This window comes from Barbus barbus (genome assembly GCF_936440315.1).
Source record: "Barbus barbus genome assembly, chromosome: 12".
In the NCBI taxonomy this organism is placed as follows: Eukaryota; Metazoa; Chordata; class Actinopteri; order Cypriniformes; family Cyprinidae; genus Barbus; species Barbus barbus.
In genome coordinates this window covers 11698954-11726522 of record NC_136740.1, presented here as the reverse complement: position 1 = coordinate 11726522, position 27569 = coordinate 11698954, and the positions used below count along the sequence as shown (strand labels likewise).

Below are 27569 nucleotides of genomic sequence, written 5' to 3'. Positions count from 1 at the left end.
AAAGTTCCTTGATTATTACGCCGGAATGAGAGTATAGTTACTTCCTAGCCTTATCAGCCTAGAAAATCGCAACTTTTCATTTTCCGTCAGCCTTAGTACACGATGTAACTACAGAAGAGTCAAGCTTTAAATCGGAAAAATTACCGAAACTCTTTGGTCATTTTTGAGCGAGATGCTAATGGTCTAATCTGATTCAATGATCTATGCTAAGCTAAGCTAAAAGTGCTACCGCCAAACCCGGAGATCGGCTGAATGGATTTGAAAACAGCAAAACTGAACTGTTTAACTAGGGGAGTTGGAAAATGAGCCTATTTCCAAAAAAAGTGGAGTGTTCCTTTAAGGGTCTCCATACAAACCACATTTGAAGGCACACTGAAAAGAATTTGGTGTAGGATTTCTTTTGAAACAATTTTTAGTAAATTTCACAAATAATCACAAACAAAAAAGGCAAGTAACACACTGAATTAGACTTGAATTTATGTAGAAAGACTGAAAATATACTCTCCAATCTTCAAAAACGTTTAACGTTTAAGCCTCTTTGAATAAAAGACTAAATTAAAACTGTTCATCATATAAGTGATTGTGTCTCTTATAAGAGGAATTTGATTGAATTGCTCGATTCACATTGCTTTTACAATGTCTTTATGAACTTACCGGTGTGTCAACATATTAGTTGCATGGACTTTTGTGTTTCAAGGATAATAAAAGTCATGACATCATTTTTATTTTTGGGTTAACTTAACTACAGTGCATACTTTGAATTACTGCCTAAGTACAGTACCTGTATCATCCACTGTGGTAAAACAGGAGTAGTAACTTTACAGGTTACATTTGTCTTTAAAAGAAATTAACGTTAAAACACTCTAAAGAATAAAGGTTCTTTATTGGCATTGATGGTTCCATGAAGAACCTTTAACATCCACTGCACAAAAGGTTCTTTATAGTGGAAAATGGTTCTTAAGATCATTAAGCTGTTCTTCACATGTTTCTTTTCAGAAATGATGGCTGAAAGGTTCTCTGGGTAAATATAAATGGTGTACTAGGTGTAAAATGCAACATGTCTTACAGGACCACCAGCCCTTGTCATTTGGATCATCCAAAATGGATGTTACAAAATACCAGGTGCAAATAAGGATTTCTGCTGTTGCACCAAAACCAAGACTCGTGTCCAGGCTGGGGGACCATGACCCCTCACAGCAGGAGGCTGATGCCGAATCCAGCAACACTGTCTGGGTATTTGCTGAAGCATTCTGCACACACACGAGACTTCCTAACAATCGCAGATACAGCAGAACTGACAGACCAGAATGGGTGGCCGGTCATTTGCATGATTACATCAATTAACAAAATTATGAGATTAGGAAAGAATAATGGAGCTGTGACATGTAAAAAAGAAAGAATGCTGAAGAGGAAGAAAAACAACCTGGTTACAGCTCACATATTCAAGATATGCTACATTCAGAGATGTGATGTACCTGATTTCCCAGAAAAGTCAGGCGGAGGTGAGGGTTGTGTATGAGCACTCAAAGTATGAGTATTGCTAAAAAAGCACTGGTGTGGTTTTTATTGCTGCTGACCTCCACAGTGACACACATTTTTTGTGTGCTGGGGGTACAGGGCAGTTAACGTGTTCTACTGGTCGACTAATATGGGTTTTTCAAAGCTGATGCCAATATCTAGGGCACAAAGCAGTTGATGCTGATATAATGGCAATTTATATAATCAATATAGTGCTTTTTGGTTTGTAGTCCTAAAACCAAAGAGTTTTATTAACATGTACTAAAATTAACATATATGAGGAAAGCATTACCTCTGAAAGTGTTTTACAAGTCTTTGGTTTATGAGTAAAATAAGGTTTATGAACAGACAAAGACAATGTTAGCAAATTAGTTTCTTAAAGCACACAACAGTTTCGAAATTCATGTTTGAGGCATAGCAGTGTGTATAATTTATGTTGTTAAACGAAACAAGTTTCTTCAGGTAATGTTAAGCACAGAATCACGCACTGAAAACCACTATAATAAAAAATCCATGGCAAATTAGCTGGTTAGCCTACAAAATGACATCCTGACATCCCCTGTAAAAAATAAGTACACTTTAGCATACTTTTAGAAAGGGTATTTTTTATAGAAATAATATACTTTAAAACAATATATTTTTGACCCAAATAAGTAGGACTCATCTTTATATGTAATTTCATAATTCTATTGTCTTCTACGTGTTCTTCGGAAAGTAATGACAAGCATTTACAGTAAACTAAAAAATACTTTAATGTAATTTCAATTACTTGTCATGTCATGATAGTGTGTGTATACCAAAGTTTATACCAAAGTGCCCTTTTATTTCATTAATATTATATAATCTCTAAGTACAGTTTTATTAAAAATGTGTAGTACACTACAAGCACATATTTAATACATTCAAAAGCATTTTTTTACTTGAACAGCTTTAGAAAGCTATTAGTATATGAGAGCTACAATATTTCTAAAATTGAAGAGTTCAGATGCAAAAGCCTCTAAATGCCGTCTGCAATTTTCTTCTAAAATGAGCATTTTTATCAGGCTCCTATATTTATGTTCAGTTATTTCACTTTAATTGCATAGAAACGGACCTATACATTGCCATTAGAGTAAAATTAATGAACCTAAACATACCAGCCTGATAAAAATGCTAATTTTAGATGAAAATTTCAAATGGCACTTACAGGTTTTTGCATCTGAACTCTTCAATTGTATACAAGTACAAAGTACAGTATGTCCCACTTTTGCCTGTATACAGTACATACAGTATACTCATGTATGGCGATATATAACATATCTCAACTGCTTAATTGCATGCATATTATCACTAATTCAAAATGCTTAGAGGACCAATATCCAGTTCAGATAACCTAAACTGCAATACCAACACTGAAGTAAAAACAGTGACAGTCACACTTTTAAGCTATACACTCAAAAGAAAGATGTTGGGGAGTTACATACAGTGATAAAAGGGAAGAGGGAGACGGGGCGCACAGAAAGTGTGAGTGCATGAGCAAGACTTGCACTTTTTGTCCTAAGGCAGATGGCTTCTTGTCTCCTAATGAAAGACGCACAAAGTGAAACACAAAAGAGAGACAAAGCCTAGTCTCTTTTTAGAGACCACTGTATTGACAGAAGAGACCCCCGCAGCTGAGGAGACAGACAGAACTAGGGCACAGAAAGTGTGTACAGTACAAAACCGCATCCTATGCGATACACACAGAGGGAAATGTGCTATATTCATTTAATACACTATTCATTCAAAATACTGTCAATCACTGTCTGCACAGCAGGACATTAAAGAAAAAAAGGAGGACAAAAATTGCATTTTGTCAAACCGGCCAAGCAAAGAATGCAACATTATTATGACTTATGTACAAGAAAACTGCAGGAAAGTAAAAAATTGATTATTCCAATCCTTCAGTTTAAAAGCTGTGGTGCTGAAATATAATGTAAACAACAATGATAAATCACCACAAAGCTCAGTGCTAATTCTAATAACTCCAATCCATCAGCAGCAGCGAGTGGTTTTAGTTGGAACTTGCCAGGCCAGCAGAACACTTAAGCGATTACTGTTATTAGAGGAAGAGAGCCATGTGAACTCTGAGCTGCACAGGTGACCAGACAGGCTAGGTGAGCATTTCATTCAGATTACCACACAAGAAGACTGCCATCATAGAAAAACACACCCAATTCTGGTCCCTAAATGTGACCGGCAAATACTGTGAATCAAGACAGTGACGTAAAAGAGATTCAAGGTGTGCAAGGTCACTGTAAAATCTCAAAAGGGACTAAATCACCTTAATAATTTGATTGTTAGGTTGTTGTTGATGATGATGATAATGACGATGTATCCATTGTAACACATTAGCTAAACCTTCCAGGGCGAGTAACTTATCATGAAAAGCCTTAAATATAGATCTATAGCAATTTCCATCATTAAAACACAATGGTAGATCATAAAGACCAGAATTGATTGTAATTTAACTAAAACTGAAACTATTAAAAAATTGCCTTTGTTAATTGAAACAAATCTCAAATTAAATATAAATAATATCTGAAACACTTTAAAAAATAACTGAAAATAAATTGAAATACTAAACGGATTGAGAATAAATTAATAATAATAACAACTAGTGCCGTCAAACGATTAATCGCATCCAAAATAAAAGTTTTGGTTTAAATAATATATATGTGTGTGTACTGTGTATATTTATTCTGTATATATAAATACACACATATGCATGTATATTTAAGAAAAATATGTTATGTTTATATATTAAATATATTTATATACAATATAAGATATAAGACTATAAATCTATATGAATGGAAATATTCCCAAAATATATACGGTGTGTGTGTGTGTATATATATATATATATATATATATACATATATACACACACACATAATAAATATACACAGTACACATACATATATTATGTAAACAAAACTTTTATTTTGGATGCGATTAATCGCAATTAATCGTTTGACAGCACAAATAATAACGCTATTAAAAACTAATAAAAATAACAGAAACATAACAAAACGGCTAACCTTTAAACTAAAATATAAAAATTGTATTCAAAATATTAGTAAATACTACAACAGTAAATCAATAATGCTAAAATAACACTGTAAAAGATGTTTAGTGAAATTAATCTAGTAAGTGTACAAGAATTGCAGCCACAATGTAACAATGCCGCAATATTTTACAGCCAACACTAAAGTGATAACTGCATAGTTATTATCATGAATCACAGCATGAGTCAGAGAATACCAAAATGGCAGATTCATTGAGTTTGCGAGTTTTGGGTTTGTCATTTCATCTTCATTGTGCCAGATGTAAAAAGCTGTCTGGATTAGGCTGTGGGAACTGTTCCAGAACGTTATGTGTACTGTGAGACCAGATCAAAGAAAACTTGGATTTCTGCTGGTCTCAGCAAAATGACGGTGATGATTTATTTGTATTTCTAGAGGCGCACAATTCAGAATGACTGTACAGTACACACACAATATTCAGAATAAACAGACAATCAAAATATATTGTGCGTTTTAAATTTTCAAGCAATAGTGTTGTTTGAAGAAGGGTGGACTGCTCAGAAAAAGCTTACGGTTTTAATTGATGTTCTTTCTACATTAAATTTGCATCACAGTGTGTGAGATATGAGGAAGAAAATTTGATGAAGTGAATACTGAGCTGCACAAAGCAGATCTTTTGAAGTGTACAAATCTATATTTACAGTTTGACAGCTTGTTGAGGCTGCCCCCTAGTGGACATTTATACAAAACAGAAAGCTGAAAAAAGGTGTATTGAGTTCATTTATATTAATTAGAATGCTTAGCCAACTGAGTAACATTAATTCTCAAATTATCTGTCTGGTGTCTGCAACAAAAACAAATATGCAATATGCAGACATGATTCTGGGTGATAAACAAACTACACTTCCTTTGAATAATTCACAAATGTTTGATCATCGCTTATGTTTATTTCATGGAGCTCTCATGAAGAGCCATTTCACCTCAAGAGTGAGGCAACAGAATTCATAAAGAGGTAACGGTAGACCTGACTGATTTGATAAAACTCCCGTCAGTGAACCAGACACTGCGTCTGATAAATGAGAGAGGAGACAACACATTCATGGCATTATCTTTCATCAAAGATGCACACCATGATGATGAAACACTCTCAAACTCTTCTAATCTTTCAAATGCATGCAAAGAAATGCTTCTTATTTGTCTAAACACCATTCTAATAATGATTTGTGAAAGGATGGTGTCTGACACCATGATTTGGGTTGGTTGTGTTTAATATTAACAATAAAATCTTGATAACATTTATGAGCACATAATGAAGCAGTGCCAGTGCCTATATCCCTGTGCGAAAAGACCGAAATGAGAATTTAAGATGAATGCTCTCATCTACTGAATTCTGCAGTAAATATAATCTCAATTACCAAATATGGCTCAAATAAAGGAACTAAAACAGCATTATTGTTAGTTAGTCAGAGTGCTGAAATTAGCAATAATGTAAAAACAACCAAATTTATCCCAATTTCCTGATAGCTACAATATATACAATGAAAAACAACAAAGGTCCTAAAGCGAAGCCCTGTGGTACTTGACAAAAAACAGAAAATTTGTATGACTGATTTCAACAAAAACTGCAACAAATTCTTTTATCACCATCATTTGGCATAAGTGACCATGGTTTGATAACAATGTCTATTGATTATGCAGTATATTATATCTTTAAGTCTTTGATCAATCATACATTGCTCACACTGTAGGCTGTAACTTTAGTAACGCGTTAAGAACATTATAACCTATATATGAAGAGGTATGCCCCTCACCTTTTCATCCTGCTGGAAAGTAACTTTTTTGGGCTCAGAGCAGGTCCGGTTAAGTCGGTGAGTGATTTTGTCCCTCAGGAAAGAGGAGTAGCCCAGATGCTGATAGATGGGGTTTGTGGTCATCTTGGCGATGTATTCTGCTGCCTTTGTCTCAATATAGAGAGTAATGAGACCGTCTGTAACCAGATCGTGAACTGACTCAAAACGTTTCTCTCCAACAAAGTGCTTTCCATCATAAAAGAGTCGGTAGTTCAGAGTCTGGCCACCAAATCTGAGTGACAGACAAGCAGTGTTCATATTATATTACCATATACTATTATACAGTATAAGCCTATATAATATTATAATGATTATATTATAATGTTACTGTACATTGTAAAACAAAGTATTATATAATATAATATAACATGGATTTTTAAAGAAATTAATACTTTTATTCAGCATGGATGCATTAAAATGGTCAAAAGTGACATTGTTACAAAAGACTCCTATTTCAAATAAATGCTATTCTTTTGAACATTCTAGTCATAAAAATTCTTGAATAAAAATGTATCATGGTTTTCAAAAAAGTATTGGGCAGCACACCTGTTTTCAACTGTAATAACAATAATAAACATTTCCTGAGCATCAAATCAACATATTTGAATGATTTCTGAAGGATCATGTGACACTGAAGACTGATGCTGAAAATTCAGCTTTGATCAAATAGAATAGATGAATAGATAATTATTTAAATTGTAACTATTTCACAATGTTATTGCTTTTACTATCATTTTTGATCAAATAAATGAAGTCTTGGTGAGCATAAAAACCTTTCGACCCCAAACTCTTGAATAGTAGTAATATAAAGAAATGTAAAAACATCAAGTAAAATATAAAGTAACTACTGTAATATAAAGAAGAGGATGGATGGATAGATGGATGGACAGACGGACGGATGGATGGATGGACATACAGAGAAAAGGATAGAAGAATAGATGTGTGTACCTCAAAGCAAGTGTATATGTTCCTGGTTGTCTCTGACTCTCTCTGATGAGGTAAGCACCTTCTGTACCAGCCAGCAGTTCATCTGCACGCTCTCTGGAAATCAGACCATGGAACCTGTACACAGACACCATCATTTACCCTGGTACACACACACACACACACACCTCATGCTTACATATTCACATGCACACATACTCTCACTCAATTGACACACCATAAATCACTGTCTTTTTCTCTCTCCCTCATACACTATTTCATATTTGAACCCTCAAGCACATCATTACACAAAATCAATATGCACCACCCCTCATAACACTCTTAAATAATAAATTCTGCCAAGTCACTCTAAATTAAACACACATTTTTGAAGAATGGGGTAAGAATTAACCAGATGGATACCAGAAGTTACATGAGGAATAGTAGTATTGATGCTTTGCTTCCAAAACACCACTAATAAAGTTAGACACTCACTCTCTTCCATAGTATTTGGGTCTGCTCTCCATCTGCACGTTCGAGAGAAAATGTAAGAGAGAGAAATATAGTTTTCAACACAAATTACTTTGTCTTACTGGTGACAGGAGAGTCTTTTCTAACATGATTTTGTGAACATGGAGACATCTTCTCCAGTGTTTAGTCAAATATATGCAGACTGAATCAATATGAGTCACGTTTGATAAACCTTGGGAGTGTTTACACACAGTTTCCTGCACTTACCTCCTGTGGACATGTGATCCTCTTTGGTCTCGGTGCTTCCTGCTGTAGCTGGTACACTGATGAACAAAAAGTAAAAAATAAAAAAATAAAAAAAAAAATAATATATATATATATATATATATATATATATATATATAATTTTTTTTTTTTTTATATGAATATAAAAGTTGATATATCAATAAATTGATATTGAATCTTTCACCATGAGCAGCAACCCAACAGGATACATTTTTACAGTTTATTTTGCCTCTAATCTTTAGATTGCTGTGGTAAGATACTGGTGTATAGATAGAGCATGTCAAAACACATCATTCTCTGTTAGACATTAATCCATTAGGTTTGAGCTTGATGACACACCTACTATCACTGCTGTCAGACTAAGCTACTACGCATTATAAAAGTGGATTGGGTAATATTGGTAAAGCTATTGAAAAATGAACAATGCACAAGAGGCAAACAGATAAATCAACACCAACAGTTGGTCAATTTGGGAATGGCGTACACGAAGGGCCAGTGTTCAGCTTAAGGGGGAGTTAAGCTCTGATGTTTTGATTGTGCCAGTTTGTTTGAAAATGTAGTACAGAGAATGGAGGCTAATACCAGGAATTCCTCAGGTTATCATCTCCCAAATAATCGGCTTGCACAGGTCAATTTGCGGTCAGTTCAAACAACATTCCTTTGATAGTGAGTTACTTCATTCAAAATGATAAAAATAGGGACTTTGAATTTGGAGCCACGGGCTACGTCACTAAAATGGAAAATGCACCTGTATCTCCTAAAGGCGTCTTTCCACAACTGAGTTAAGGCTGCTCTGGGCACAAAATTCAGCGTAAATGCGCAATGCTGCATAAAAGCCAGACTAAATTACGTCTGCTTAGTCCCACCTCAGCCCAGTATCAAGTATACAGCTGTAGGCTAGTTGCTGTGTAAATGCATTTAAGCCACCTCTGAGCAGCATTAAATAGTGTATGTTAAAACACCTAGGGCCTAAATGCCACTCCAGAAGCGCTTCTGTGCCACTTTTTCAATGACTTTTATGTGTTTGAACACAGTAAAACAGACTAAATGAAATTAAAAATAAATTAATGAATTAGAAATATTTGGATTTATGATGTGACATTCGATTTTTTTGTCCAGAACATATTCTTGAACACATCTCTTTTATGATGAACGTTTTAAAATTCAGCATTCAAAAACTTTTGATATTATTGGAGGGCGGAGGCATAAAGAAAAACCAGAAGTCCTGTTGATACCGCTGTTGATACAACAATCATAATAATGAAAAAAAAAAGTTTCATAAGAATGAAATTCTTGTAAAGAAAACATGATTAAGTAGTTTGGGAACTTTATTATTATTATGTAGAAAAAAAATACTTTAATAAAACTGCTTCACTGCTTATTATATGACAAAGTTTTTCTGCCAAAACAGTCATGTGGTGCAACAAACATGCAGAAAAAAAATAAATAAACAAAATCTAAAATTACACCATAGAGAGGCACCCTGCACACCCAGAAGTCACTTTAATTATCAGTTAATTAGATTTTTTTAAATGACAAGACAAAATCAGTTCAGGTTGTAAAATGTTATGTGGGATGATTTCTCTAAAACAAAATATTTATTAATTAATAATTTACGATACTTGTAAAAAACTACTATATTTCTATATAGTTTATATCTATATATTACTATATAATTTTTACATAAAAAAATACATTTATGATTAAGTTGTGCATTCAAGGTTTGAGGAAAATCTTTAAGAAAAATTTATGTTAATTTTTCAATTAAACATTTTAACCCAAATTGCATTGCTGATAATGTTTGTTTTTACAAAGCATATTGACTAGAGGACTAGGCGATATAGTATATTATCAATCTCAACCAATTAGTTCTGTAATAAAGAAAAGTTTTATAATGGCATTTAGATCAGTGAGAAGAGAGCAGCACTAGTGAAATTATCAATGCGGCTCAAAAACAGCAGCAGATGTGCGGGGATACTTCAGCTCGACATGGACGTGACCTTCTCTTGATGACTTCATTAAAAGCTGCTCATCACAGAGAGCAGCAATTGGCCGCCACAGACAGAGTCTGGCCTCACTACTCAGATTTTTCCTCATAGGAAGCAGGAAGGCATCTAACAGCGATGCCAAGTTTTTGTCAAAGAAGCTCAGAACAAGCAGTGGGTTCTGGACAACGTCCACCAGAATGACGGGGCCTGCTCTAAAAATACTGCACAGTGGGAGTGATTGCGAGGGAAAATGAATCGAGGGATGGGCTACAAAAATTTGAGATAATGATTACTGGCCAAGGAGATCTTCGGCAAAAAGTGCTCTAGAATTGCTCCTGTCCACGTCCTCTGTGCCAGACCACATTCCCATGATACAATGATCTTGTTTGAAGCCCAGATTATTGTATTTCTTCAGTTGAGTGTATGTTATTCTGGCTGTTTTTGCAATAGTGTGAAGTCTGTCAACTGGATCTAGTTTTCTACATTCAAATTATGCAAATCAGTACATGTATAATGTTAAAAATACTTACAGTACGATTTCCATATTGGTGGCTGATAATCTTCAGGATCTAAAAAAAAAGGAAAATATAATAAAACAATGTCAGGATGTCTTCTGTTATGTGCTACGAACGTGTTAAAATAACCATCTCTTGTCAGCTTGTTCTCACTTAACACGGTATGGTATTTACTGTGAGGTTAGAGAGTGGCTGTGATCCAAGGTTATTATATTGTTACATTAATGTTAAGTTGTTCTGTAAGCTGTGATGTGTAATGCGCATGGCTAACAACACAATCCTTTCTGTACAATCCCCTCAAGGGTGTACATGTTTTAGCACTTCTTTCATTTAGTCTCCCTGCTCAAGGACAATAAATATACAAATGTGTTTGTGTAACACACTTGTACAAGGAAAATACACACACAGACCCCTTTCGTCATGAAGCAGCAAATGTTTTTTAAAATTTAAAACACACAATTATACAATTGAATCAAATTAATAACAATACATGCAGATAAATTAATTAAATGAATCACAGTTAATTGCATATTTAAATATCTAGTTGTTTTTGAACTTGGGCAGATGAAACGGAGCGATAATCTTTTTCACAGTTTCACTTATTAAAGGAATGAAAATGAAAAATGACAATTTACACACCCTCAGGTTATCCAAGATGTGCATGAGTTTGTTTCTTCACTGGAACAGATTTGGAGAAATTTACAATTATATCACTTGCTCACCAATGTGAATGGGTGCCGTCAGAATGAGAGTCCAAACAGCTGCTAAAAACACAATAATCTACACATAATTCACATGACTTTAGTTCATCAGTTATTGCATTTGAACTTTAAACCATCACTTCTGGCCAAAATACGAATCCATTATCCATAATAACACTTCCTACATAACACTTGTTCCTTAACAACACTATCAACATTTGTTTAGAACTGTTTTGGACTGTTCTCTCATGAAAATGGTGCTTGATCTGTGCATATTTCTCTCCTAATTCAGATGAGACAACTTTTTCACTGGCAAAAGCGATATTATGGAGAGACAACTCATAGTTTAGCCTGAAACAGTTTGAATTTAAAACTTCGTAAGATTTGTTTCTTACAAACACGCAGCTTTTCACTTCACAAGACGTTTACTGATGGACTGGACACATATGGATTATTGTGATGTTTTTAGCAGATGTTTGAACTCATTCTGACGGCACTCATTCACTGCAGAGGATCCACTCGTGAGCAAGAGAAGCTATGATAAACTTCTCCATATCTGTTCTGATTATGAAAACACCTTGTCTACATCTTGGATGGCCTGAGGGTGAGTAAATTTGAGATATGAGATAATATGCCATTTATATACTCTTCTATTGTTATTGAAACGCTACACCCAAATACAGCTCCATTCTGTATAGTTTGTAAATTAGTTGGAAATTGATGTGTTCCAATTGTCTGAGAAATGCTCTTCCAGCGTATATGTAACTTCAAATAACATAAATACTCTCTAAATAGGGTGTGATAAATGAATGGTGAAGCAGCACTTAAAGTAAGCAAGTCATTTCTCTAAGAAATGCAAGTCAGAGCCTGACAGGGTTCAGTATGGCTGTTGAACACAGTCTGGATATGCAGGTTCATATGCATATATTATGCATGCATTCCAATCAGAATAGCAGCCCTGCACTCCAAGAGAAGACAGTTTAAAACAGAAGAACACATTGAAACAAATAGCAAATAACTCAATTGTTGTTAATTTAACATGTTAACTGAGTGCAGAAAATTACTTTTTTTTTTAAACGAGATAAGAAATTAACATATTTAATCATGCCCTCTTGAACTGTATGCAAGTTATGCACATTTTTCTACCATCTGAGAAATTTAAGATTGAAGTACCAGTGCAGAGCAAATGCTGCAGTCAACACAGGTCCAGCTGCTACTAAAAACCACACTGAGTGAGTAAGGAGCCATTCACACAGGACACATTGTTCGATTCAAAACCTGTTTGCAGGGGTCTTGATGCGTTTTAAATGCCCATATGATGCATATGAACACAGATCACAGCCTGGTCAGCTGTGGACTGTCCCTTGTGAAAAAAAGTGCCTGAACATTTAAATATTTATATAATATTTATTAAATTAAAGGTCACACTTTGTAGTAATGTTCAAATAAAGTTTTTACTTTAAAGGACATTTTAAATCATTATGTTTTTATCTTTTGTCATGCTTTACAGAAGTTAATATATTTTAAATGCACTAAATTGCTGCTAAAAACTGCAATTTGCTTAATGTCAGTTATGCTTAATAATTGCTTGTTTACTCATCAGTTAAATTATCTTAATTCTGAAGGCAATGTTTATCAGTTAATATATGAATAATTGCACATGAACAGCCAGCATATCATGAAATATATATTTTTTAATTGATTGGCAGCCCTAAGCATTAATTTATTATTTATGAATTATTACCGATCCCACAGTAAACAGTATAAAATCTGTCAAACAGCTCATTAAATTATTCACCCGAATCATTCTCTGAAGTCCAAATACAGAAGCCTGAAAGCATCAATAGTAAAATAAATAAAACAGGATTTTCAGGAATAAATCACAACAGTTCCTTCTCAGTGGTTTCACAATCTAGCCAGACAGGCTTCTAGAGAATCAATATTAGTACATAAAATAGGTCTGACAGTAACTTTACAAACCCATAAACAGAAATTTGGCAATAAGACAAAGACAGTCATTTCATAATCACCAGCATGTGTGAGAAATACACCAGACCGTGGCGCATCAGCATTTCCTCATCCAAAAAAATACCTGAAACTCTGATCATTCATGGAAAGACTAGCAACGACACACACATTGTGTGTGTAAGTCTGAGTTGAGAATAGCATTATACAGTAGGGATGGGCGATATGTTATCGTTTGCGATATACCATTGAAAATTCTCCTCACGATAAAAAAATTGTCTCCTCAAGATAATAACAATAAGTCTAGTTGATGACGTAGTTTTGTGCGCGCCCGATTCACTGTTCACGTGCGGAGTGAACAGTGCGCTCAAGCGCTCCTAAAAAGAAAATTAAGCGTAAAACCCTAAAATAGATTTCTCATGTATGTGAGGGGCCCCAATTTTAAGTTTTCTTTTATTATTATTATTATTATTATTATAAGTTGTTTCATTATCAGGAAAAAATGCAAGTGATCCGCGCGAGCACGTCATGCATGCGCATTCTTTTCCGCACAAACACTTGAATATGAATAATAGTCTAGACTCTAGAGCATAGCCTCATAAACTTGTTTTAATAAATCGCTTATGCATTAAATAAAGATACAAAACAGGTTGTTAAATATGCTGAATGTATTGTTCAAATATTTATAAAATGTGAAACTGTAGCTAATCTTATTCGCAGTCTAGCATTTTGCAACCTGCATAACATAGTAAATTATTTTTTAACATGCAATGATACAAAATAAAACCAAAAAAAAAAAAAAAAAAAAAAATGTAGACAAATAAGAATGATGTAGCCCACATCTCTTGAGCGTGCGTCGCACTCAGCATGCGCGAGCCGAACACGCAAAATCTTGCTCTCTGCATGAATGCAACGCAGATAGCGACACAAGTTTGTTTGAAACACATAAAAAGTTTAAATAAGATAGTAATATTAACAATGAACATTTATGTGACATTTAAAATAGTTTTGGCGATTTTTCCTTCAGTCCGCCTGTGCATGTCTGACCCAAACAGCAAAGCAGTCTAAATCTCCGCGATGTTCTCGTTAAATATGCAATTTCTGAGATAGTACAATGAATAAATTTCTAAAATGTTATGATATGGAAAGCCTGAAACAGATCACAGCAGTGTAGCCATACACAGGCTTTCAGTCATCAGCAACGTGGTAAACATGCATGCCAGTATGCATATGATTTAATATGAAGCGTCACGCATTATTATGGTTGATAAGAGCAATTAATGGAGATGAGCTGTTGATCATAATTAGCATGGCCATAAGTTGGCTTTGTACAGAAAGTTTCAAGATAATTGCATTAATAATTACTATATGAAATGAACTTAATCTTACGTTACGGACGTGACACAGCGCTGAAGCGTCCTGACGTCATAAATCTAGACCTTATAAATCCAAAAATCATCGCTGTTTAGACTTAAGTGAGTGTATTTACTTTTCAGACAGGCCTCCATCTTTCTACAAAATACTTACTGTTGACATAAATTTAAAAATGGGCAGTCTTTGATATCTAATTTCAAAATATGAAATAGTCGAATGAAAATGTATTTTTACTATAGGTCCACCCCTCATATGTGGTGGATAAACATAGCGATTTCCTTCAAATTTCTATTGAAGCACGTTAATGCAGTAAAATACAGACCTAAACGCACAACTTAAACAGGGTTTTGTTCTTTTGGTAAAAACTTCATTTTTTCATGGTAAGGTTGACATTTGCATGGAATTATTCATACGTATTATATTTACATTCTAATGATATACAGGTCCTTTTCAAAAAATTAGCATATTGTGATAAAGTTCATTATTTTCTGTAATGTACTGATAAACATGAGACTTTCATATATTTTAGATTCATTACAACACAACTGAAGTAGTTCAAGCCTTTTATTGTTTTAATATTGATGATTTTGGCATACAGCTCATGAAAACCCAAAATTCCTATCTCAAAAAATTAGCATATCATGAAAAGGTTCTCTAAACGAGCTATTAACCTAATCATCTGAATCAACTAATTAACTCTAAACACCTGCAAAAGATTCCTGAGGCTTTTAAAAACTCCCAGCCTGGTTCATTACTCAAAACCGCAATCATGGGTAAGACTGCCGACCTGACTGCTGTCCAGAAGGCCATCATTGACACCCTCAAGCAAGAGGGTAAGACACAGAAAGAAATTTCTGAACGAATAGGCTGTTCCCAGAGTGCTGTATCAAGGCACCTCAGTGGGAAGTCTGTGGGAAGGAAAAAGTGTGGCAGAAAACGCAGCACAACGAGAAGAGGTGACCGGACCCTGAGGAAGATTGTGGAGAAGGACCGATTCCAGACCTTGGGGGACCTGCGGAAGCAGTGGACTGAGTCTGGAGTAGAAACATCCAGAGCCACCGTGTACAGGCGTGTGCAGGAAATGGGCTACAGGTGCCGCATTCCCCAGGTCAAGCCACTTTTGAACCAGAAACAGCGGCAGAATCGCCTGACCTGGGCTACAGAGAAGCAGCACTGGACTGTTGCTCAGTGGTCCAAAGTACTTTTTTCGGATGAAAGCTAATTTTGCATGTCATTCGGAAATCAAGGTGCCAGAGTCTGGAGGAAGACTGGGGAGAGGGAAATGCCAAAATGCCTGAAGTCCAGTGTCAAGTACCCACAGTCAGTGATGGTCTGGGGTGCCATGTCAGCTGCTGGTGTTGGTCCACTGTGTTTTATCAAGGGCAGGGTCAATGCAGCTAGCTATCAGGAGATTTTGGAGCACTTCATGCTTCCATCTGCTGAAAAGCTTTATGGAGATGAAGATTTCATTTTTCAGCACGACCTGGCACCTGCTCACAGTGCCAAAACCACTGGTAAATGGTTTACTGACCATGGTATTACTGTGCTCAATTGGCCTGCCAACTCTCCTGACCTGAACCCCATAGAGAATCTGTGGGATATTGTGAAGAGAAAGTTGAGAGACGCAAGACCCAACACTCTGGATGAGCTTAAGGCCGCTATCGAAGCATCCTGGGCCTCCATAACACCTCAGCAGTGCCACAGGCTGATTGCCTCCATGCCACGCCGCATTGAAGCAGTCATTTCTGCAAAAGGATTCCCGACCAAGTATTGAGTGCATAACTGAACATAATTATTTGAAGGTTGACTTTTTTTTTTTTGTATTAAAAACACTTTTCTTTTATTGGTCGGATGAAATATGCTAATTTTTTGAGAAACTCTCAAAATGTCGTCATTTGTATCGTTAATCGCAATAAATACCTGAAATTATCGTGATAAATTTTTTAGGCCATATCGCCCATCCCTATTATACAGCCCTGGAAAGTGTGTGAAAGTTCAGAATGAGTAAATGTTTGATCTTGTGTAAAGGCAGAAGTAGATCAAATAAGAAAGATAGATTGGAAAGTAGTAGCAGTTGTTTTGTTTTAGTAAAACGGTGTCTTTGAATGCATAAATCAATGTGTGTTTTCTTCTCTTCCCTGAATATGTGCTGGTCTCTTTGGATCCATGTCTTATTTCAGGCACTGTCTCTTTTAATGTCAGCACTTTACTGCAGCCAGTCAGCATTTCCTCCCTGCCTACACGCTCACAACCAAACACAAGCCCAAAGTCCAAAACCACAACACACACAGCGCTCAATTCAAACCCGCTACAACCAAACATACAATAACTGTTACACAACATGGGCTCACTCTGTATGTCTTGTCAAAATTCTAAATTTTTGTCAAATATGTTTATAGAGCCACAGGTGAAAAGCACACATAAAACTGAGCTGCCAAGCTAAGATACCCATTATGCCTTAACTTGGAAAAAAAGCCAATCGCTATGCTGGGCCAAAATGAAAGGATTACATGGTTTGAGGCTTTGGCAAGGAGAACATTTAGCAAGAACAGCAAGCAATTTAGTCCTTTTTCTTTCTGGAAGACGATGATATGGCGAGGTTTAAATGTTGGCTGAGGTTTGGATTTATGTTTTGCTGGTCTCAATCCTTTGTAATTCATGAAGCTTTGTGAAGCAAAACATTTTACATGCAGGCAGCAGTGCAGGACAAAATATGGAGGAAAAATTTAAATATTTAAAGGGATAGTTCACCAAATAATTATAATTTGTCATAAACTGTGCCTCATGTCATTCCAGAAGATATTCTGAGAAGATCCAGAGGATATTTTGAAGTAGGGCTACATGATTTGGGGATAAAATCTAATTGTGATTCGTCTGAAAAAACAACAACACATCAGGTCTGTATAGCTAGTATGGAAGCCCGTTTCCGCAACTGAATAAAAAAATTTTAAAAAGGGAATTGCAACTTTTTCTCACAATTGCGTGATATAATTTCAAAATTGAGAGTTCTAAAGTCAGAATTGTGAGATATTTTGACATTTTTTCTTGCAATTGTGCATTTATACCTCACAATTTTGAGAAAAAAAAAGTCAGAATTGCAAGTGTGTATCACGCAACTGTGAGTAAAAAAGGCAAAATTGTGTGATAAAAAGTAACAATATAAGAAATATTACTATTTAATATTACAAAAAAATCAAGTATATATATATATATATATATATATATATATATATATATATATATATATATATATATATATATATATATGTGAAGTGACATTCAGCCAAGTATGGTGACCCATACTCGGAATTCGTGCTCTGCATTTAACCCATCCAACGTGCACACACACAGCAGTGAACACACACCCACCGTGAACACACACCCGGAGCAGTGGGGAGCCATTTATGATATATATATATATATATATATATATAAAAATATATTTTAAATGACAAAAGCATTTCAATTAAGATATACATTATTAAATTCAAAAAGTCCGGCTGTGCTTAATGGGTACATTTTTGTACCCTTTAAGCACACCCCTGTTCCCATTAAGCTCACATCATGCTTTATTAAAAATTCTTGTTTTTTTAAGGAACATTTTTTAAGAATAATTGTAAAAATATGTTTTTTGAAGGTACAAAGTCAGAAAAAAACAGAACACTAAAATCAAGCAACAAGACATTCAATTTGATCAGTTATATATTCATAGTGAAGTGTCATTTAAGCTCATTGCGACATCTAGACTAGTCCATGTTCAGCTAAGTAAAACATTCAAAAATGAAACTGAATCATTTAAATTGAAGCATTTAATTCATGGGGATGAACATAGAAACTAGCCTCATTATGAAGCCTCTTGTTAAATGGATGTCAACTTATCTGTAGTCTCTTAAGGATGGAATACACTAAATTATTTTTGCCCCGATTTTAGACAGATTTACAGTCTGGAGAAGTTGATGCTAGTTGGCAAAGGTCAGTACCAGTCTGTAGATTTGAGCTGACAGAATCCATAGAAAATCGATTAACTTAACTTAAAGTGACGATCATCAGTTAATATTTAAAGTCTCTTTATGAAGTTTTTACATAGACGTTCAATGTGGAAGAGCTTAAAGAGAGCACACTGAGCTTAACTGGAGCAGAAACTATTTTTAATAAATGTAATGTAATATTTATTAAAATGACAGGATTTGTGCTAAAAAAATTGTCTAGGTCATGTATTAAGTTCCTACATATTTTAATATGAACAACCATTATTAACAACATCTATGAAATTATACGTTTTCTTATTGATGTCAAACTGAAGCTGTGTGATTGTCATAGCATTGCACCCTTTAAGCTCACCTTACAATAATATGAAATCTTTAAAAATTACAGCACTGTAAAACAACAGACTAGCTATAAACTGTCAATTTATAGTATTATGGATGTAAAAGTACAAGCCAGTAATGCCTGTGAAGTTATATATTAGCGTAGCACACAATCTTCTACAGCTAGTCAGCTAACTGTATTCTGTAGCATCTGCGCTGTGCTGCTAAAACTATCTTTTGGATCTAATGTAATTATTTCCAACATCCAAGTTCCAGGTTATAATATGCAAAAGTCTGAACATTAATCTCTTAATTTTACAGTAAGTAGTGAAACTTGCCCAAAATAAAGGCTTAAACATCTAAAACCGCACATTTAAGGGGTTTCTCTTTTGGTGAAAGTTTTTAGACACCTTTCAAAATGGCCGCCAGACAGTGTGAACACAGAGGCTGTGTCCAAATTCAGGGTCTGCATCCTCCTTAGGATCCTTCCTACCCGGTTGAAGGAGGAGGGATCCTCCGACATCCGCAAAACCCGGAAGTCGGTGTTTGTGAATTTGGACAGCCTACCCTTCTTTCAGTTCCCTCCCTTACCCGTTGCTCATATCCTGTCGCCTAGCAACCGTGACAGCGCCAAGCAAGAAGCGGGAAAATGGACAAACAAAGAGTTATTCTCCTCATTTTAATTCTTTTGGAAGAAATAAAGCAATTAAATAAATTAAATACTTTCTTTGCTCGTTGTCGGAGAGTTTTTTATATCAGACTACAAGACAGTCACATCCAGGTAAGCCATTATAGCCTATTTTTTAAGTATTCTACTAATTTCTCCTACAAATTCATTGAGCCGAAGCATAAACTTTAGCTTGTTTTGTCAGAGAAACTCCTCTCCCACTCCGCTACCGCTCGCTTCGTCCGCCATTACGCTCTGCCGAAAAGAATTATGGGATAGGTAGGACGGGAAAGGATCCACCACACCCATCCTTCCAATTCGGGGAAAAGGAGGATGTATTTGTGGGCCGCATTTGAAGGATCCTACGAATTTGGACAGCCTTCGTCGCGGCGCTGTGACGTAACATCCTTCAAATGAGTACTCCGAAGGATGCAGACCCTGAATTTGGACACAGCCAGAGACTCATATCTCAGTGTGTAATGATCTGATTGACTTGAAATTACAGGAGGTGTATAGTAACAAACATATCAATTAGTTAAGACATCAAGTAATTAAATAAATAAATTATTATTTATTATAAGGATAAATATGATAACTCACAGCACATGCAGATCTGAGTTCATGTTTAAAGTGAATCATGGGTCCATAATCCAAAATAACACTTTCTTCAGTGAAAAAGTCCATCTCCTGTCGTCCTCTCACATTAAAATCCACCAACATATTTGTTTTGAACTGTGCTTGATTGTGCATATTTCTCACCCGATTCAGATGAGAAGACTTTTTCACTGGAGTATAGACGACTTTAAAAAACATCTTAAATCAAGCTTCAGTTGTGTGGATTACTTGTGGTTTATTGTAATGTTTTCATTCTCTTGTTCTCACGGCACCCATTCACTGTAGAGGATCCGTTGGTGAGCAAGTAATATATTGCTACTAATGAAGAAACAAATTAATCTACATCTTGGATGACCTAAGGGCGAGTACTTTTTCAACAAATTAAAATTTTTGGGTGAACTATTCCTTTAATTGGCCCAGTGTCCACTTTACAGTATTCACGTTAGATGGATTAGCTTTCAATCTGTGTTTATGTGAGCGTATGTTTGGATTAGAATGAAGTTGTATTGTCTGTTGGAGCGCAGGGGTGCTGGCGTGCTGCAAACAATACAAAAAATGAATTATTCTTCAGTGGCTCATTTGGAAAATGTGATTTCTTTTGGTGATCTGCCAGGTGCTTTCTTTTCACTATCGCTGGATCTAACAGAGAGCCTGGAGAACACTGACGGAGGAAACTTCAGGGTTAGGAGGTGCAGACCGCCTATTCACAAAACACTCCTGGCTACTTGCAGTATGTTAATTAACAGTGAACAAAAGCTTCGAAAAGCCTGAATAGGAAGAATATTGCAGTCAGTGCTATTAGAATGGTGAAGGTTGTGCTTTGTGAAGGCTATGAAAGGACGTTGCTGAAAGATACTGTACAATATCAAACTATACAGCATCTTTCTTGATTGGACACCAGAGTTGCTGCGGTCCTCAGGAGAAAAGGCTTTTAATTAAGCAAATGTCCTGCCTGAATGCTACAGGCAATCTGTGAGGAATGTTTGCCATTACTGAAAAAAGAGACTAGATGAATCGGATTACAATGTGCTAAGGACAAATTGTTGGAGATATGCTGCAAAAGCTCTTATCATATTCAACTTCTCTGTAGCGCTATAGCACAGGCATCCATTTGAGGTAATATTTTACAGGCTGGGTAATGTTAAATGTCACTTGCTGTTGATTTCGGGCTGAAGCAGAAAAGATTTGGTTGCTTAGAAGATTCTGAGAGCGTTAAAGCTGCTTTGAGATGGAGAGTTGGACGACTATCTGCAGCTCACACACACCCTCACAGCTCCCACTTTCTTGGGCAGACTCTTATCTCTCACACACATTAAAGCCCAGCGGATGAGAGGGAACAGGCTTCCTTAGGGCAAAACACACATAGAAATGCAGATGCACACTAGCAGTATGTACTTCAAATGAACACCCCGTCTAAAATATCTGCATGCAGAGGAACACGACCTTAATAAAACCTCATGACAAAATATACTAATCCCAACACCCTCACATACACACATACAGTATCATTCGATTACTATATACACATTCTACTTTGACTTCTATTATTTTTTACACTGATACGATTTCTAATGCTTGCAGCTAAACACTTGGCTGATCCCTACAATATGTGTTTTCAGGTTTACTGTCCTTGTGAGAAGTGTTTCCCTGTCAATAGCAACAGCATTTACAGGGCCATGGCAAAGAAATAATGTTAGTCTTATGTGAATGTTTATTGAATGTGAGGCAATTAAAAGATATACTGGCAAGAAACATCTTTTTTATTGAGTTGTCCTCGCTACTGTTTGATTCACAAACATTGTTCCTCTTCAGGAACTCGAGCTGCGTCGAAACGCTTTGGGAACGCCTTCAGCGTGACCACGCTCTGAATCACGTGTGTAATCAGACCAATGGATGGGCGAGACGTCACGGCCGGGGTGACATTGAGACCAGGAAGCATAAAAGCACGTGCGGTGGAACCGGCATCAGCTTCTAGGAATGAAGCAAGCGCTCGCAGGGATGCCGGAAGTGTGGCCCCGAGACGCAGCATCTCGTTCCCTCGAGGAACTAGGTATACATACGTAACCTTGAGACGTTCCTCTTCAGGAACTCGAGTTGCATCGAAACGCTTTGGGAATGAGATGCCGCCAGACTTTCAAATCCCTGCCTAGAGTGGATGGAGCACAGCTAGGGCGAGAGAAAAAAGGGTCACGAGTGGCTAAAGTGGGCAGGGACTGCGTCCTGAAGGACAACTTCTAAGGAGTGAGTCTTGATCCCCAAGAAAGGGGAGAGCAGAGGACTTGAGGCTATGGAATAGCATCCTGATCCACCACATAGCACAAGCTTCTCTGGCCGGAGGCCTCAGCCTCTGGAGGAAACATGTAACCAGGGGGTGTCTACCCACTGACTGGCCACCAAGAGGGGCGCGGTAGGCCAGAACCGCCACGTAGACCTTCAGGGTGGAGTGGGTTAACCCTGTGGTGAAACGGGCCTGCACGAACTCCAGAACTGTACCAATCGGGCAGTTGACTGTGTCGAGCTGGCAACTGCCCGATGTGGAGCATAGTAGTAGATGTCACGGGATGTCACCCGCCCGTGACATCTCGCCCATCCATTGGTCTGATTACACACGTGATCCAGAGCGTGGTCACGCTGAAGGCGTTTCCAAAGCGTTTCGACGCATTGTCTTGTTCCCTCGAGGAACTAGGGTTACATACGTAACCTTGAGACATTTTTGATGGATTCTTTTCAGTGAATCAAAAACATAGGCTGAATTTGGAACAGTATACTAGAAAGTTATGCTGTTTCAAGGTAATGACTCTTTTAATGATTCATTAAAAAAGACTGGTTTGAATCAGTCTGAATCCTTCACTCATCTGAATCCATTAGAGTGATTACTGAATCAGCATCTTACTTATCAACATTTTACTTAACAACAGGATACTGTTATTTATTTCAGTTATAGAAATAATTGATTTCAGTTATTATTTCAGTTATAGAAATAAAACAGTTTTTGTGCCAGTATCAATACAGACTGCTTGTCCACATATGAAAATGTTACTCACAAAAGTTAAACATTCAACTTTTTTTTTAATAAATGAACAAATTTATTACAAAAATGGTATCACAGTTTTGTTCATTCAAGACAGGCTGTCAAAAGATTGGCGGACAAAAGATTGCCCCACACAGATTTCACATTGGGTTTTATTGACCCGTCGCAAAGAGCTTGATTGACAGACGATCTGACCAATCATAATGCCAAATCCGCCATCTTGTTCGACAGCTACGGCCGGAAACTAGAGTAAATTAAATTTTCTACCTATTAGATTGTGTTTTATTAAAGGTGCACTAAGCGATTTTTGCCAAATGGTGTTGATATTTGAAAGCACCAAAACAAACACACCCATACCCCAACAGGACCTCACCCCTATTTTGAAACTTCCACCCCACACGTACGTACACAACCCTGGCATAACGACGATTGCAGAAACAAACGAAGATGACACACAAGCATATTCAAACAAAAGCCAACACTGATAAATTGTGAGAAACAATGCAAATCCAACGTTGCTCACCTATCAAAAAGAAACAACGCAACCTCGGCATCCGATTCAAGCCCTTCCCGCTCCTTGAGTTTCTTTCCACCGCTGGAAAGCTGCTCCGATATTTACACAGGTCCTACCTTGTGCCTGATCGTAACCCCTATTTTTAATGTTTTGTTCCTCTGATATTTTCCTCTTTTTTATCTTCCAGTTCTCTCCATCTATAGTCAATCTGCTAATATCCGTCCTGTACACTCAAATTGAGCGCTCTCTTCTCTCTGTACAAGACACGCCCCCTTACTGCTGATTGGCTGCAAGTGTGTTTTGGGACATGGTCCGGCACTGTGGTCAAAAGTGTTTTTCAAAAATCACTTAAAAGGCTACGTTCACACTGCAGGCAAATGTGGCCCAAATCAGATTTTTTTGCTCACACGTGACTCAGATCTGTTTTTGTCATGACAGTGTGAACAGCACAAACCGCATGGAATCTGATCTTTTCAATTCCGATTTGTGCCACTTCCATATGTGGTACTAAATCCGATCCATGTCAGATGTTTTGCAATTCGACCGCAGTGTGAACGGTCATGTCGGATTTCATGCGGCTTTTACATCACTCTAGATCGACATTTGTCATAATTCCACGCTGACGAGAGACTTAAATGATTTTACATACCCAAAGTTATCAAGATAGTAGCGAAAAGTAATCAGTGGAAGTACAGTGATGTGTCAGAACTCATATGCATTACAGTGACAACTCCACAAGCAAAACATGAGGGCTCGTATCCTAAAAGTTTCAAATCTCCGCTTTCTTTTATCACATCCTTGTCTTTATTTTTTAATATTGCCTGCGCATAATTTTGCTGGCTTCTGCAGCAGATCACACCATAAATAAACGCATAATCTCTTAATTCATATCCTCCGTGTTTACTTCCGTATGACGGTGCGCTGCGCAAGTGTTGCCAAATCTTTCAACGCAGAATTGAACTACTTTTTCCACTGTTGCCGCGGGTTGTTTTTCAACTTTGTGGGTTGACACCCAAAAAAATATTTACCCCCTGAACATGATCGGGCTAGATTTGGACTAGTTTTGAGAAATAATTGGTGGATTTTACCCCAACCCTAAACAATAATGCAAAAACAGTAAGTATTGTTGTACAGTGTGACGAAATTAGGCTATATTGATGTGCGCATGCCTAGTAGCCTCAGCTCTATTCCTTATAGCCTTAACCACAAATCAGACAGGAGAGTAGATACACTTCGATGGACTTAAACTGGAAAAATGGTGTGTTCCACAGAAACAAAATAGGTTCTGATGTTTATTCATGTTTATTTCGTGCTTTAAGTACATATGAAAAGACGATCGGTTCACGTGTTTGAACTGAGGCAATACAGTGATCTGTCATGACATATTAAAGAGCCACAAAACGGTATTTATTGCTTGAATTTCTTTAAAAATTACTAAATTTAAAAGCTGAGAGTCCTGAGACTTTGTTTCATACCAGAAGTAACTGCGTGAGAACATAATGTGAGAGTGGCATTGTCTGTCGGAGATAGCAACAGTAACTAAGGAGTGTGGGTCTTTGTGAAGTGTCAATTCACCCTTTGCTAGGAGTCTGATTGACAGGAAATCTGACCAATCACAATGACGAATCTGGCATTTTGTCCAACAAACAAACCAGACAGATTAACGTTGGTGGACTCGAACTTGAAAAATTGTATGTACTGACGCCTTTCCACAGTTGAAACAAGATATCTTCTGATGTACATTAATGTTTATTTTGTGCTATAACTAGTAAAGAGGAGGATTTGATCAGTTCACGTGCCACTTGAACTCAGGCGCTACAGTGATCTGTCATGACACATGAAAGTGTTAAAAATTACAAAATATGAAAGCAGAAAATTTTCTTCAACTGATTCATTCAGTGACACTGATTCAGGAACAAAACACAACTATTTTGTTTTGTTTAAAGACGCAGAATGGTTCTGCTTTGGTATCTACTGTCTAGTTTGTAACCAACAATACACAAAGAAGCTGTCAATATTGCATGTAAAATGAAAATGACTTCTAGTAAAATTTGATTGTTGTGTCAAGTGAAGTCTAGATGTGTAAAAACCCCAAAAGAATTATGAAGAAAACACTGCCTGTAGAGACATTTGGTACCAACAATGTCGGCAAAACCGTATCCACACACACAGCAGCCTGTTTCAGTGAACTCACATATGTGAATATGCAATACACACACATTTAGTACTGATCCAGTGTTTTCGGGGACATGTTCCAGCTCCTATGGGGAGGCCATCTGTACAGTATGCTGCTCTGGAAGAGCTGGGGTATATTATATAGACTCTATGTCTCTCTGAGGCACAGAACGTAAACCCACACATTTCTTCCACTTCACACAATGAGCCTAAAGAGTGTGGGGATATTCTGTGCAGAAGGCAGGAACAGAACTGGCAAGAAATGTGGAGAATTTTGTGACTATGTGTGAGACGAGGCATCAGACGGAGCAATCATAAGGGAAGGCAAGATGAAGTGTGTTTATCCTGTAACACTGTATGCAAGTGAGGGTGGGTTTGGGTATTTTCCTGTAAGGCTGTATGCCTTTGTTTAATTGTGTGTGTGCACATACAAGCGCATGTTCTCTTGGAAGCCCCTCACTTCTGATTGGCAAAGGAAACACACACACACAGTCTCACGTAGACAAACGGTATACAATGTCTGGTCTACAATGCATTTTATTATAGCCAAAAACTGCCCACTTATGAAGAAATAGATAGTCTGACTGACATTTTAACCATCCAGAGAGTTTTTGTTGTGTTGTGTGTACATTTACTAGATTGCTTTCTGTAGGCCAAAACCCGGAAACAAGTTAGCAGTTATAGCGAACAGGAAAACTCATCTATTTACTAGTCTGCTTTTGCAGACCCATTATGTTTAGAATTGTGCTCTTGCAAACTATTCTGACTCACACTTTCAGGAAAAGTGTTTTTAAATAAAGACTAAAGAGTTGTCAGAAGCTTAATGCAGGTGACGTTGAAGTCATATGGCCGTGGTGTAGTTCGTTAAGCCTACGTTTAGCTTTTTACTTATGGCGACTGTATTTAGGCCTCAAATTTCATAGAAGTCGTGTTCCTGTTCATTTATGAAGTTTATCATGATAACCAAAACATGAAAGAATCTAACTTTTGTTGGTCACAGAGCTTATATTCTTCAATAATCCCAAAAATCATATTGAGTTTTATTTGAAGGAATGAAGGTGGTGTTAATTTGTGTGATGGCCTACAAACAAGCTCCTAAAAATAGTTTACTTGTTTATTTAAAAAATGATTAACAATAATATTGAAAAGATTTTTTAATGATTATACAATAATATTAAAAATATATATTTTTAATCTATATTAATAATCATCATCATAATTATTATTAATCATAATGTCCATAAAACAAAACTTAGATAATAAAGCATAATATATATTTTTTCAGTCATGCTTTAGTTTGGGGACCAATTCTCACTTTTAACTAACTGTTAGTGTTAACTAAAACTTTTCCCTCAATAAATTTCAAATTTTCTGATTATTATTAGGGTAGTTGGGGAGCACCTAAAAATGAAAATTATCCTATATGATTTACTCACCCACAAGCCATATAGGTGTATATGACTTTCCTCGTTTAGACAAACAATTGGGAGTTATTTAAAAAAAAATGTCCTGGCTCTTCCAAGTTTTATTATGACAGCGAATGGGAGTTAAGATCCATTAAAGTGCATCCATCCATCATAAAAAGTAATCCAAACAGCTCTGGGGGGCTAACCTTCTTAAGT

The 27569-nt window shown here is 36.5% G+C and overlaps 1 protein-coding gene across 1 annotated transcript in view; it reads right to left on the bottom strand.

Annotated features, from left to right (window-relative positions):
- Nucleotides 1–27569, bottom strand: part of LOC306878152 (beta-chimaerin-like) — a 57164-nt gene that overhangs the window by 18707 nt on the left and 10888 nt on the right. The window contains exons 3-7 of the mRNA XM_079430309.1: nucleotides 10614–10652; nucleotides 8078–8133; nucleotides 7835–7866; nucleotides 7364–7477; nucleotides 6377–6647 (exon numbers count right to left, since the gene is read on the bottom strand). Coding sequence (XP_079286435.1) covers nucleotides 6377–6647; nucleotides 7364–7477; nucleotides 7835–7866; nucleotides 8078–8133; nucleotides 10614–10652 — 512 coding nt within the window. The remainder of the gene's footprint in view (nucleotides 1–6376; nucleotides 6648–7363; nucleotides 7478–7834; nucleotides 7867–8077; nucleotides 8134–10613; nucleotides 10653–27569) is intronic.